This window comes from Octopus sinensis, linkage group LG2 (genome assembly GCF_006345805.1).
Source record: "Octopus sinensis linkage group LG2, ASM634580v1, whole genome shotgun sequence".
Taxonomy (NCBI): Eukaryota; Metazoa; Mollusca; class Cephalopoda; order Octopoda; family Octopodidae; genus Octopus; species Octopus sinensis.
Window position 1 is genome coordinate 142,995,723 of NC_042998.1, and position 13,561 is coordinate 143,009,283.

Below are 13,561 nucleotides of genomic sequence, written 5' to 3' on the forward strand. Positions count from 1 at the left end.
GGAATGAAGTGGTGAGAAAGGATCTCCAGAAACTGGGCTTCACTGAGGAGATGACAAAAGGACCAGCACTTGTGGCAATGTGCTGTACTTGAGAAGACATATCAAGCTAAGTAAAATCACAGCCATCCATACATACAGGGATGTCTTTTAGGTCCATGCCTCCACTCCCTCTCCCAGCTTAAGGGTTTTTGTCTTCAGGTACTGGTGCCATGTAAAATGCACTCATGCCAGTGGCATGTAAAAAGCACTCAACACACTCTGTAAAGTGGTTGGTGTTAGGAAGTTCAAACGGTCTAAACCATGCCAGTATGGAAAATGGAAATCAAACGATGATGATGATGTGTATGCACCTGCTCACACATCTTCATATTCATCACTCAGTGCTTGACGACTAGTGGTTTGTTAACAAACCCGGTAACTTAGCAGTTTAGCAAAAAAGAGTAATAGAATATTCTAGACTTAAGAAAATATGTACAGGGGCAGATTTGAATGGTGATACACAGTCAGTGCCCCAGTATGGCCATAGCTTGTGTATCATCCAAGACACACATACTTTTCACTTCAATAGTAATCTTAACTCCTGTTTATGAGGTCCTTTAACTAGGGATGTCTAAAATGTCAACAACCTTAGGACCTGACAAAATAATGCATTTTTTGCATTTCACCATTTCTTCACAATTACGTTGCAATTCACATTGACTGAAGATCTGTTGTTGAAGTACACTAATTCTTCTTGTGGTTGTTGTTATTGCTGTTGAGTTACAAAAAAAAAAAGACCTAGATCAACCTCAATTGAGTGAATCCTTCATCAAAGGGAGTTTCAGCAGCAACCATCAGGTATTATGGGCTCTTTTAAAATTGCTTTTAAGAGGTAAGTAGTGCATACATTATCCGAGGTGTCCTTTTCTTGGTTGCTATTTCTAGCATGTCTGGTGACCACATGGAAACTACCATCGTGGCTTGTTCTAAATTTGTTTGAACTTTGATACCACCCCCCCAAAAAAAAAACAATTGAAAATCACTACTGACCTGATTCTTTTAAAGACTGTATCTAGGTCTTTTTTCATCTCGTACAGGAGTAATGTGTCTTTCTTGAACTTGTGACACGTTGCTTCGTAGCGAGATGAAGACAGAAGATTGAAATTGAGAAGCATTTCGTTAGTTTTTTCATACCGAGATAGCCTGAAATGACAAAAATAAAATTCAGTGAATAATAATAATTAATATGTTGGAGAAATTGGAACTGACACTGAGAAATATGTCTGAGAAATTGGAATTGACATAAGGGTAAAACATACTCAAAAAACCGTTCCATTGGGGACAGCGAGAATTTTGAGATTGGTACTTGGGTGTTAAATATCTTCCACAATACTTAACATCTAAGTACCAAATCTTATAATTCATAGAAAGAGACCCTGTGAGACCTTTGACAACAGGTTGCTGTCCACTCTCACAGAATTAACTGTGAGGAAGTAAGATTGAGAGCCCTGAGAAGTAAAATTTAATAATATTAATGTTAGTAACAATAATAATCCTTTCTACAATAGGCACAAGACCTGAAATTTTGGGCAAGGAGACTAGTCAATTACATCAACCCCAGTGCTTAACTGTACTTATTTCATCAACTCTGAAAGGATGACTTTGGTAGAATTTGAACACAGAATGTACTCAGAAAGAGCCTTACTTGGAAATAGGTGAGGATTGGTAACAAGAAGAGCACTCAGCCTTAGAAAGCCTACCTTAATAAATTTCATCTAACCCAAGCAAGTATGTAAAAGATATTAAAACAATGATGATGTTTAGCATGGCTGTGTGGTAAGAAGTCTGCTTCTCACTCACATGGTTCTGGGTTCAGTTCTACTACATGGTACCTTGAGCAAATGATTTCTTTTTAGCCTTAGGCCAACCAAACCCTTGTAAGTGGATTTGGTAGGCAGAAACTGAAAAAAGTTTGTCATGTGTTTGTGTGTATATCTCTTTGTGCTTGAGGATGTCCCCCATTACTGTTGTTCTGTTTACGTCCCTGTAACGTAGTGACTTAGCAAAAGAGAATGATAGACTATCTATCAGGCTTTTAAAAAAAAAGTATTGGAGCAGGTTCATTTGACTAAAAATTCTTCAAAGTTGTGCCCCAGTATGGCCGCAGTCAGAAACAAGTAAAAAGATCATGAAGATGAGCATTTATAGATCTTTGAACAAGATTTATTCAGAAGTAAACAAACATTAAGAGCTACAAATGGATGACCTTTTACCATAAATAAATTCACAAGACTCTTCTTCCTTTTCCAGGTATCCGTTCCTCAATTACTGAATGATTTCCTTTCACTGAAGAATATTTAGATCATGGAATCATCTTTGCCATTAATGTCCATATGGTTTTGTCTTAAAATAGCTGGAACTGTTGAAGTCATTGATTTTCTTTCATTGTTTTACCATTAATCCCTTCTTTTAACTTAACATTATCTGATGACTCAGATTAATGATGGATTTCAGTTAATCTTCAAAACAATTAAGAATTAGAAGTGGTTTAGTAAAATATCTGTAATACTTATATTTATTGCAATATTCCACTGATGCAGATGTAGTTGTGTGATTAAAAGGTTTGCTTCCCAACTGTGTGGTTTCAGGTTCAGTACCACTGTGTGGCATCTTGGGCAAGTGTCATCCCCTGAACAGTTATTGCCTTCCTGGATAGATGTTGGCCTCATGGGATGGGGTGGAAGATCATGCCTTCTTCATGCATTCCATTTTTGGGGTTGGTTCTAAAGCTTGATGCCCTTCTAATCACTGATTATTTTACAGATTATAATGAGAACACTTTATTGTACTTCAACACTAGAAAGTTGTCATGACCTCAACCAGACTAAAGAATTGGGTATCATGTTTGAAATTAAGATGGGACAGTCACAACTGGAATGTTTATGATCATAAGTCTGCCTGATCACAGCTTATTTGTGATTAAACAACTTGTTTAATCTACAGCAAATTGAAAGGTATTGACAATGACATGGCCAAACACATAAGATTAGCAGATTGAGCATCTTGAAGAAGGTGCTTTTTATAACCTGTTAACAGAGTTAATAAATTAGTTAATTAGCCAATGTATTCATTGGCTAATATAAGCTCAGGTACAGTTACATAGTTTTGGTTTCAGGCCCACTGTGCATCACCTTGGACATGTGTCTTCTACTATGGCTCTGGTCTGATCAAAACATTGAGTGGATTTGGGAAAAAGAAACTGTAAAAAAAGCCCATCATCATCATCATCATCACCATCACCATCATCATTGTTTTTAACATCCGTTTTCTATGCTGGCATGGGTTGGACAGTTTGAACAAAGCTGGCAAACAGGAGAGCTGCACCAAATTCCAGTCTGATTTGGCTTGGTCCCTATGGCTGGATGCCCTTCTTAATGCCACCCACTTTACAGTGTGTGCTGGGTGCAGGGAGGAGTGTTTTTACATGGCGCCAGCACAAGTGCTTTTTATGTGGCATCAACATTATGTTTTAACTGTAAACAAAAACTTTACTCCCCACCCCATCACACAAAAAGTGACATATTTGCAGTTTTCCATGAAAACATGTTCAGACTAGGGAAATAGTACCTTGTGCATGTGTGTGTGTGTGTTCTTGTCTTCACAAAGGCAGCTTCCATGTGGTCACTAGGCACACTAGAAATAGCAACCAACCTCCCTTGAATCATACCCTACCATCTTTGGAAAGAAAAAGACATCTCGGATAATATATACACCCACATACCCAGCATTGTACATGAAGTTTGCTTGCAGTCTTCTGTGAAAATATGTCCAAGTGAGAGCACCAAGGTAGGTGTTGTCAAGGTCACTGCCTGCATTATGGTAGATCATCAACTACCCTGTAATTTCAACCTACACACATTTTCCCCAAAGGAAGCCCTGTTGGCTTGCAAAAGAAAAGCATGTAACACTTTCTTTGATAACAGACAATGGTTGGCAACAGGAAAAGCATCTATCTGGCTGTAGAAAAATGATGTGTCAATGAATTTTGTCTGACCCATGAAAGCATGGAAAAGTAGGGATTAAAAGAATGACAACAACGATGATGATGATGATGTTCTCAAATATTTACGGAGTGTCTCATTCCAGAAGTATTTGATTTCCAATTTAACACACTCATTGCACCGAAGTATCTCCATGATAGGTTTAAATCGTCACCATCACCATCACCATCATTACTACTACTACTACTACTACTACTACTACTACTTTAAAAATGAATGCTTTGTTTCTTAGCGATGGATCCAATGGCTTGTCATGGCTTTTGTTGCTGTTGCCAACATAATGGAATCATTGTTTTATTATCAGGGAATCTTCCATTCGAGTGACATAAAGTAGTGCCATTACATACTTGGTTGACTGGACACATGAAGGATATGTAACACGAAAGCCTGACGTGGGTGCATGTCTGTGGGGAGGGTTTGTTTTTGTTGATGTAACATGGAAGCAATAGTATCAGTGGTGGTGATGATGTGGTGGTGGTGGTGGTAGCAGTGGTTGTCATGGTGGTGATGGTAGTAGTAATGGCTGTAGCAGTATAATACTATCTGGGGGAAATAACTGATAGCTGTTGACAGCTGTGATTCACTTGAATAAAAAAGAATATTTTTGCAATTGCCAGTTTAGTTACATCCATCCATCAGCACCACTGCTACCACCACTACCATCATTGTTCCCTCTCCTTCCACCCAACCAGTACAGATAGATAACATGATATGATACCATAACAACCCCTATACTTACTCCATAACTGTTGTTCAATCTACAGTACATCCCTAGAAATAATTGTCGAAATATGTGAACAAAAAGCGTACAAAAACAACAACAAAAAAAACAATACTTAATTTTAGCACCTGACTCGTCATTATCCTCTTCCTTATCATCATCAGTCATCATTGCTCGTTTAACATTACTTTTTCTTCCATGCTTCCAAACATTTTATTCCTGCATCATCACAAACCTTCTTTTGATCCAGTCTGTCCTTCTCAAGTAACACTCTATTTCTATTTCAGTGTATCAATCATCGTCTATCTCCTGGTAATTTTCCTGCCAAGTCAGGATTACCCAAATAACATTAAATTAAATTAAACAAAGCTTAGACTTGGACAATGAGGGTGCCAGCACACAGGAATGTGCCTGTGCACCTTCACTATTGCACAGACACCATCATGTATGTGTCTTATGGAGGTGTTCTCTGAGATAAAAAATGCCTGCCAAGCCTGCACATCAATAGTAGCAAATAGCTAAATACTTGTGTTGGAATCCTACAAAAGCCAATTGCAAACAGGCATAGGCATGAACAAACTTACACTAAAATTAGCACACATTCAAATTGGTTACTCACCAGCTTTCAGCTTTACCTATTGCATATAAGATTTTAAAAAAACACCCTGCGAAGCTAAAATTAACCCTTTAACTCTAGCTTTCAGATTATTTTATCAAATGTTGTGCTTATTTGCTCTTAATTTTTAAAATTAATCATGCATCATCTCCTAGATTCAAGATTTCAATGATGTGATTGTGTATTTTTAGAACAACATTGTAGGGTAGGTGTGAGAGACTGGATCTGGCAGGCTTCAATGTAAAATAAGTAAAATATTTGGGCTAGATATGACTGATTTAAATGCTAAAGTGTTAATATCAACTTGACTCAAACAGCCTGTAAAAAAATTCATTGTCATCATGCATGTTTGGGTCCAATGGAATTCGTTGAGATAAGTTTTCTACAGCCAAAGGCCCATCCTGTTACAATGCTCATCTGTTTTAAAGCAAGTTAATATTTCCCCATGGCTGGATGGATGGAATTCAAATGAAAGCAGTGTATTTCAATACAAATCATCACCATCATCATTTTTTAATGTGCTTTCCATGCCAACATGGGTTGAATTGTTTGACCAAAGCTGGCAAGTAGGAGAGCTATACAAGGTTCCAGTCTGATTTGGCTTGGTCTCTACAGCTGGATGCCCTTCCTAACTCCAATCATTTTACAGAGTGTGCTGGCCGATTTTTACATGGCACCAGCACAGGGCTATTACACGGTGCCAGCATGGGTGCTATTATATGGCACTGGCACTGGTGTGGGTACTTTATTGGTAAAAAAAGAGGTTGGGATTAAAAACACATTTTAACTTCATAAAAAAAGTAAACACACATGATACAAGGATGATGTTGTCCTAGATGAACTATTCCTTTAAAAATAAAAGGCTGAAATGTTACAGCTGCAATTCTGATGATCCTATGTGTTGCTCAGTCAGGTGGTGATAAGGTCTGCATCTAAGCAACAAACCTTTGACTTGTAAGCTGGCAGTATAACAATGTTGCTGCTGTGATTCTGAAAGATTGAAAGATAATTTTTCTGATGTTCATTCACAAACTCCTTTGGTCAACTGGACCACTGCTTATTTTTGATTTTTAGAGTATTAAGCATATAATTTTAAAAGATCTCTTGGACAAGAAGCCAGTCTATTGTTGTAGGCTATTTTTCCTGCAGTGACTTAAAAAACAGTAATGAAAGTCAATGACTCAACGACTTATGATGTTACAACCATCAGTTTAACATCTATTTGTCCGTACTTGAATGAGAGAGACAGAATTTGTTGAGATAGATTTTCTATGGCTGGATACTCTTCAAGTTACCAATCCTCACCAGTTCTCCAAGTAAGGTGATATTTCCCCATGACAAGACATGTTTACACAGAATGTTGGAAATGAAGGGCACTGCTTTCTATGAGAGTGACACTCATTTACAACTATCATGCAAAGTCAAGGCAAAAAAACAGTAACAAACACGTGCATGTGCACAGACACAAACAGGCTTCTTTCAGTTTCTGTTTACCAAATCTACTCAGAAGGCATTGATTGGTCCAGAACTATAGTAGAAGACATTTGCCTAAAGTGCCACACACTGGACTGAACCCAGAACCATGTGGTTGGGAAGCATCCAGAGCCATCATAGAAGACATTTTCCCAATGTGCCATGCAATGGGACTGAACCCAGAACCATGTAGTTGGGAAGCAAACTTCTTATCACACAGCCACGCATGCATCTATACAATGGTGTAAAATATTGCCCTATAGAATCCACTTGTAACTGGAGTGGGTCATTGAAAGTTAAGTGTCTTTATCATGGAAACCTTGCAGTGACCGGATATAAACTGATGACCACTTGGCCATCTGTGCTCACCAAAGACTAATTAAAGATGTCAAAAGACTTATTAAATGAATTAGTCAACAACACTTCGAATGTTTCATTGGAAGCTGACAGGCACAGATATGGTTGTGTGCTTAAAAAGTTAGTTTTGCAATCATGTAGTTTTGGGTTCAATTCCATTGCAGAGCACTGACTATAGCCCCAAGCCAACTAATTCTTTGTGAGTGAATATGGTAGATTGAAACTATAAGAAACATTGTGGATGTGTATGTGTTGTGCAATGTGTGTGCATCTGTGTTGTATAAAGGTGTGCATATGTAAATTTGACATTCCAAGCCATTGCTTGTTACTGTTGGTGATATACAATTTCTATTTTGTACTATATACGTATTTCCTGTCTATTCTATTCTATTCTTCCATCTGACCACAATTTCATAGGCCATTTTTGGCAATTCTACTTGCATCTTAAATTAAGAGTCAACTATTTAAAATCATCAGTATCATCATTTAGCCCTTTAGCATTCAGATTACTCTGTCAAATGTAATATTTATTTATTCAAATTGTTTTGAATTAATCATGCATTATCTCATAGCTTTGAGATTTCAATGATGTGATTGTTTAGTTTTTCAATTACATCGTAGACTATATGGGCTGGATATAGCTGGTTTAAATGCAAAATGATAAACCACTGTCTTCCATGTTAGAATGTGTTGGATGGTTCAACAGGATCTGATAGGTCCAAAAACTGCATCATGCTCCAATGTTTGCTTTGGCATGGCTTCTACAATTAGATGCCCTTCATAATGCCAACCACTTTACCAAGTATATGAGGTGCTTTTTTATTTTTCATGGCATCAGCACTACTGAGACTGAGCAAGATTAAAATCCACTTTAACAGAATGTGGCTAAGGTGTCTTTCTGTTAGGAGACAAGAGGCTAAAATATGAAAATATGGGTCTGGAACAGGTTTTTTGCTGTAGAATAGCTACATGGCTACTTGCATTAAACCGGTGTGAGGTTAATTCTCTTATTTTGAAACTTCATAAATTTTTTTAGGCATGATGCAATAATTATTTTGTTGATTGACTCAGCCTATGTGTTTCTGATACTATATATAACACAGAAGATAAGATGATACTGGATCATTGTTATACATTTAAAATATCATAAAGATTCTAAGCCTGACATTGTTAACCTTAACTCTTTAGCATTTACATCAGCCATATCCAGCTCAATTATAAAGAATCACATTGAAATCTCAAAAACAAAGCTATGAAATAATACATGATTAATTCAAAACAATGGGAATAAATAAGCATTACATTTGATAGAATATAATCTGAATGCTAAAGAGTTAATGCAAAATAATGGCAATTTCTTTCTCTATTTCTTACAATGATGATGATGATGATGGTGGTGGTGGTTTCAAATTTTGGTACAGGTCCAGCAATTTTAAGGGAAGGGGTAAGATTATTAAACTGACCCCAATATTCCACTGGTACTTCATTTTATTGAGACTGGAAGGATAAAAAGTGAAATTGACTGCAGTGGAATTTGAATTTAGAATGTTAAGAGCCAGAAGAAATGCCACTAAGTACTGTGTTGAACTTGTTAATCTAAAGACCCATATCTTAGTCCTCTTGCTCAGATATCAGCAGCACCAAACATCCTTGTCCAATGTGTCCACAACTGTACCACAGCTCATTCGAGTCTTTTTAGGACTTCAAACTTGTAGCTAATTCCACTATGAATCTCACTGCTGAGATAAGTCAAGCAGTCAGCAACTTTGACATTCTCACTGCAACAGAGACAGATGAGGTAGAGTCCTCCAAGAATCCAATGAAAGGACTGGATCTTTATCTTGACCAAGAGACTCTAAGGCCAAGTGGTTCTGCTTTCTCACTCAGTGAAAGGAGAGTGCTCCTTGAGACATCCAGAGACTCAGCAACAATAACTGCATCATCAGTAAAATCTAGGTCTGCAATCTTAGTTTCACCAATGAGTGCACCACAACTTGATTGAGCCACCATTCAGCCAAGTATCAAATCCACACAGGCACTGAACAGAGTCAGATCCAAGATACAACCCTGATGGATCTCAGACCCTGCTCTATAGTTGAAGACTTGGACACTATCTGAGGCCCTTAGGAGCTTCCCAAACTCTTTTGGTACCAGGATGCTTCACAAGATTATGGGTTATCATTGGTCAGATTTCATAATCAACCAATGACTTTACTCAGAGACTGGGATGTATCCTGTTCTATGATTTAGGAGCACCAGCTCAGACTGATCATGTTGCTAGGTTGTCCAAGTTAGACCCTGCTTAATGTGTTCTCTTCACTGAGGATCCAGCTGGATTGAAGGCTAATGTTGGTCAGTCACATGCCACATGATCATGGCAGATGAAGAGTATCTTGCAGAGACGGGGACAGACTGGAACTCTTTTCAATAGGTTGATCAGGTGACCCATGAATATACTAACAAATGGTGAATGCTGTAGTATGCTGCAACAGTACATGCCCTCACACCTAACCTAACCTTATTAACGATTCTACCAGCTTGAAAGGGGTAAGTTGATTACATCAATCCCAGAACTTGACAAGGTACTTTATTCTATAAATCCTATAAGAATGAAAGGCAAAGTGGATTTTGGCAAGATTTGATCTCAGAATATAAAGAGCTAATGATCCTACCAGCTTACCACCTTAATAATGATGATGATAATAATAATAATCCTTTCTACTAAAGGCACAAAGTCTAAAATTTGGGGGGAGGGGAGTAGTCGATTACATTGACCTTAGTATTTCACTGGTACTTCATTTATCGACCCTGAAAGGATGAAAGACAAAGTCAACCTTGGCGGAATTTGAATTCAGAATGTAGCAACAGGCGAAATACCACTAAACATTTTGCCTGGTATGCTAAATATAATAATAATAATATAATAATTTTTTGTACAAGGTCTGCAAGTTTGAGGGAGGGGTAAGTCAATTAACTAGTATCTTGGCAGAATTTGAACTCAAAATGTGTGAAAACAGACAAAATGCCACTACACGTTGTCCGGCATGATAATAATTCTGCCAGCTTGCTGCCTTAATAGTAATGATAATAACAATAATAATAATAATCCTTTCTACTATAGCCACAAGGCCTGGAATTGGGGGGGGGGACTAGTCAATTACATCAACCCCAGTGTTTCACTGGTACTTAATTTATCAACCCCAAAAGGATGAAAGGCAAAGTCGACCTCAGCTGAATCTGAACTCAGAACATAGTGATGGATGAAATATCGCTTAGCATTTCACCCGGTATGCTAACAATTCTGCTAGCTCACTGCCTTAATAATAATAGTCCTTTCTACTATAGGCACAAGGCTTCAAATTGGTGGGAAAGGAATAATCAGTTACATCGACCCCAGTACTCAAATGGTGCTCATTTTATCGACCCTGAAAGGATGAAACCTTCCATGTTGCCATGTTTACTTCAAATATAATAATAGCTGGCACTCTGTTGGTTATGATGAGGGTTCCAGTTAATTTGATCAATAATACAGCCTGCTTGTGAAATTAATGTGAAAGTGCCTGAGCAGTCCACAGACATGCGTACCTTTAACCCTTTCATTACCGTATTTATTTTGAGATGCTTTGTGTTGCTTTCAATTACTTTAAATATAACAAAGAATTTAGTAAAATAACTTAGTTATCATTCAGCTAGTGTTAGGAGCATAAATTGTGACTAAGGTTTGGTAGAAGATTTTAATTCAAAACTTATGAAGACAAGACATTTGTATGATGGAGCCAGAGCCGGTTTCAGCCGGGTTGGTATTGAAGGGGTTAAGGTAATTCTCAGGGAAATTCAGCATGGCACAGAATGTGACAAGGCTGGCCCTTTGAATTACACATACATCTCATTCTGCCAGTTTAGTGGACTGGAGCAACATGAAATAAAGTGTCTTGCTCAAGAACACAATGTGCTGCCAGGAATTGAACTCACAACCTTACAATCATGAGCAAAATACCCTAACAACTAAGTCACTTGTCTTCACTAATATAATAATAATGCTCTAATAATACTGACAATCCATCACATTTTCAGTGGTGATGGTAGTGGTTGTAGTAGGAGTAGTAGAGGTAGTGGTCATAGTAGTGGTGTTGGTGGTAGTGGAAATGGTTTCTTTTGACCAAGTACAAAGTACAAGGACAATCGATCTTTGTAGTGGAAGAGAACAACACAGTCAGTGGAACTAGTTCTTGTCTTTTGTTTCATTAATGTTAGAAAGAAGAGGAAAATACATTCAGTACATTTAAAAATTGGACTTAGAACAAAGTATAGTTTTGTATTCTATCTATAATTCTATTGCATCTACCAAAACTACCATCTCTTGAAGATGAAAGAAAAGAGAAAAGAAAAAAGAGAAAGAAAATGATTTAAGAAAAAAATGTAAAGAAAAGAAAGAAGAAAAATAGAAAAGAAAAAGTAGGAGAAAGAAATCATTTGACTGCAATAACAGATGACAACAATCTTCCTCCACCTTTGGCAAATTTCATAAGTATTTGTAGTCCTTGGCCTAATGAGTAACACTGGCCATTGGTGGCATCTGAACTTAATGCTCTATAATAATAATAACGATAATAATAATAATAATAAATCTTTCATATCTTTGACACAAGACCAGTAATGTTGAGAGATCAAATATCATCATGAAAGAAAAGATTGATAAATATGGAAACCTGAGAATTGAGATTGACAAGATGTGGCAGCTACGAGAGTCAAACATAAAGGTTGTCCCTATTGTCATTGGAGCATTAGGTTCAATACCACCCAACCTGAAAAACCATCTGAAATCTTTAGAAATACCCTACAATCTAGGTATGTTGCAAAAATCAGCATTACTTGGAACTGCACTCATATTGCATAAAGTACTGTCTGCCTGAGATTCTTGTTGTGACTTGTCAGACAGTACAAACCCCTGGTAGACACAATATCTTCAATCAACAACATCACGATATTGGATAATGTGCAACGTCTTAAATAATAGTAATAATAATCTTTTCTACTAAAGGCACAAGGCCTGGAATTTTGGAGGAGGGGACTAGTTGATTACATCGACCCTAGTGTTCAATTGGTACCTATTTTGACAGGCAAAACTGACCCCAGTGGAGTTAAAGACAGACAAAATGCTGCTAAGCATTTTGCCTAGCATGTTACTGATTCTGCCAGCTTGCTGCCTCATCAATAATAATAGTAATAATAATCCTTTCTGTTACAGGTACAAAGCTTGAAATTTTGGGGGAGAGAACCAGTCAATTACATCGACCCCAGTATTTCACTAGTACTTAATTTTTCAACCCTAAGGATGATGGCAGATGGCAGAATTTGAACTCAGAACCTAAGAATGGATGAAATACCACTAAGCATTTCACCTGGTGTGCTACTGATTCTGCCAGTTTGCCACCTTGATAATTATAATAATTCTTTCTAATTTTAGCATGTGGCCAGTAATTTTGACAGGAGAGGTCAGTCAATTACACTGACCTCAGTGCTTGATTGGAACTCATCAACCTTGAAAGGATGAAAGGCAAAACTGGCATAGGTGGAATTTGAACTCAGAATATTAAGAGCCAGAAGAAATGCTGCTAAGCATTTTGCCTAGCATGTTACTGATTCTGCCAGCTTGCTGCCTCATCAATAATAATAGTAATAATAATCCTTTCTGTTACAGGTACAAAGCTTGAAATTTTGGGGGAGAGAACCAGTCAATTACATCGACCCCAGTATTTCACTAGTACTTAATTTTTCAACCCTAAGGATGATGGCAGATGGCAGAATTTGAACTCAGAACCTAAGAATGGATGAAATACCACTAAGCATTTCACCTGGTGTGCTACTGATTCTGCCAGTTTGCCACCTTGATAATTATAATAATTCTTTCTGATTTTAGCATGTGGCCAGTAATTTTGACAGGAGAGGTCAGTCAATTACACTGACCTCAGTGCTTGATTGGAACTCATCAACCCTGAAAGGATGAAAGGCAAAACTGGCATAGGTGGAATTTGAACTCAGAATATTAAGAGCCAGAAGAAATGCTGCTAAGCATTTTGTCCAATCCACAAACAATTCTGTCAGCTCGACATCTTAAATAATAACAATAATTCTTTCTGATTTTGGCAAAAGGCTAATAATTTCGGGAGGAGGGTATAATCAATTACATCCACCCCAGTACTTGACTGGTACTTTATTATATTGATCCCCAAAAGGATGAAAGACAAAGTTGACTTTGGCAATATCTGAACTAAGAACACAAAGAGCAGAAAGTATATTGCCTGATGTGCTGACAATTGTGCCAATCTGCTACCCTAATAATAATCCTTTCTA

The 13,561-nt window shown here is 37.4% G+C and overlaps 1 protein-coding gene across 1 annotated transcript in view; it reads right to left on the minus strand.

Moving 5' to 3' along the window:
* LOC115232502 (kxDL motif-containing protein 1) overlaps positions 1 to 13,561 on the minus strand; it is a 35,687-nt gene that overhangs the window by 11,467 nt on the left and 10,659 nt on the right. The window contains exon 2 of the mRNA XM_029802404.2: positions 1,030 to 1,182. Coding sequence (XP_029658264.1) covers positions 1,030 to 1,182 — 153 coding nt within the window. The remainder of the gene's footprint in view (positions 1 to 1,029; positions 1,183 to 13,561) is intronic.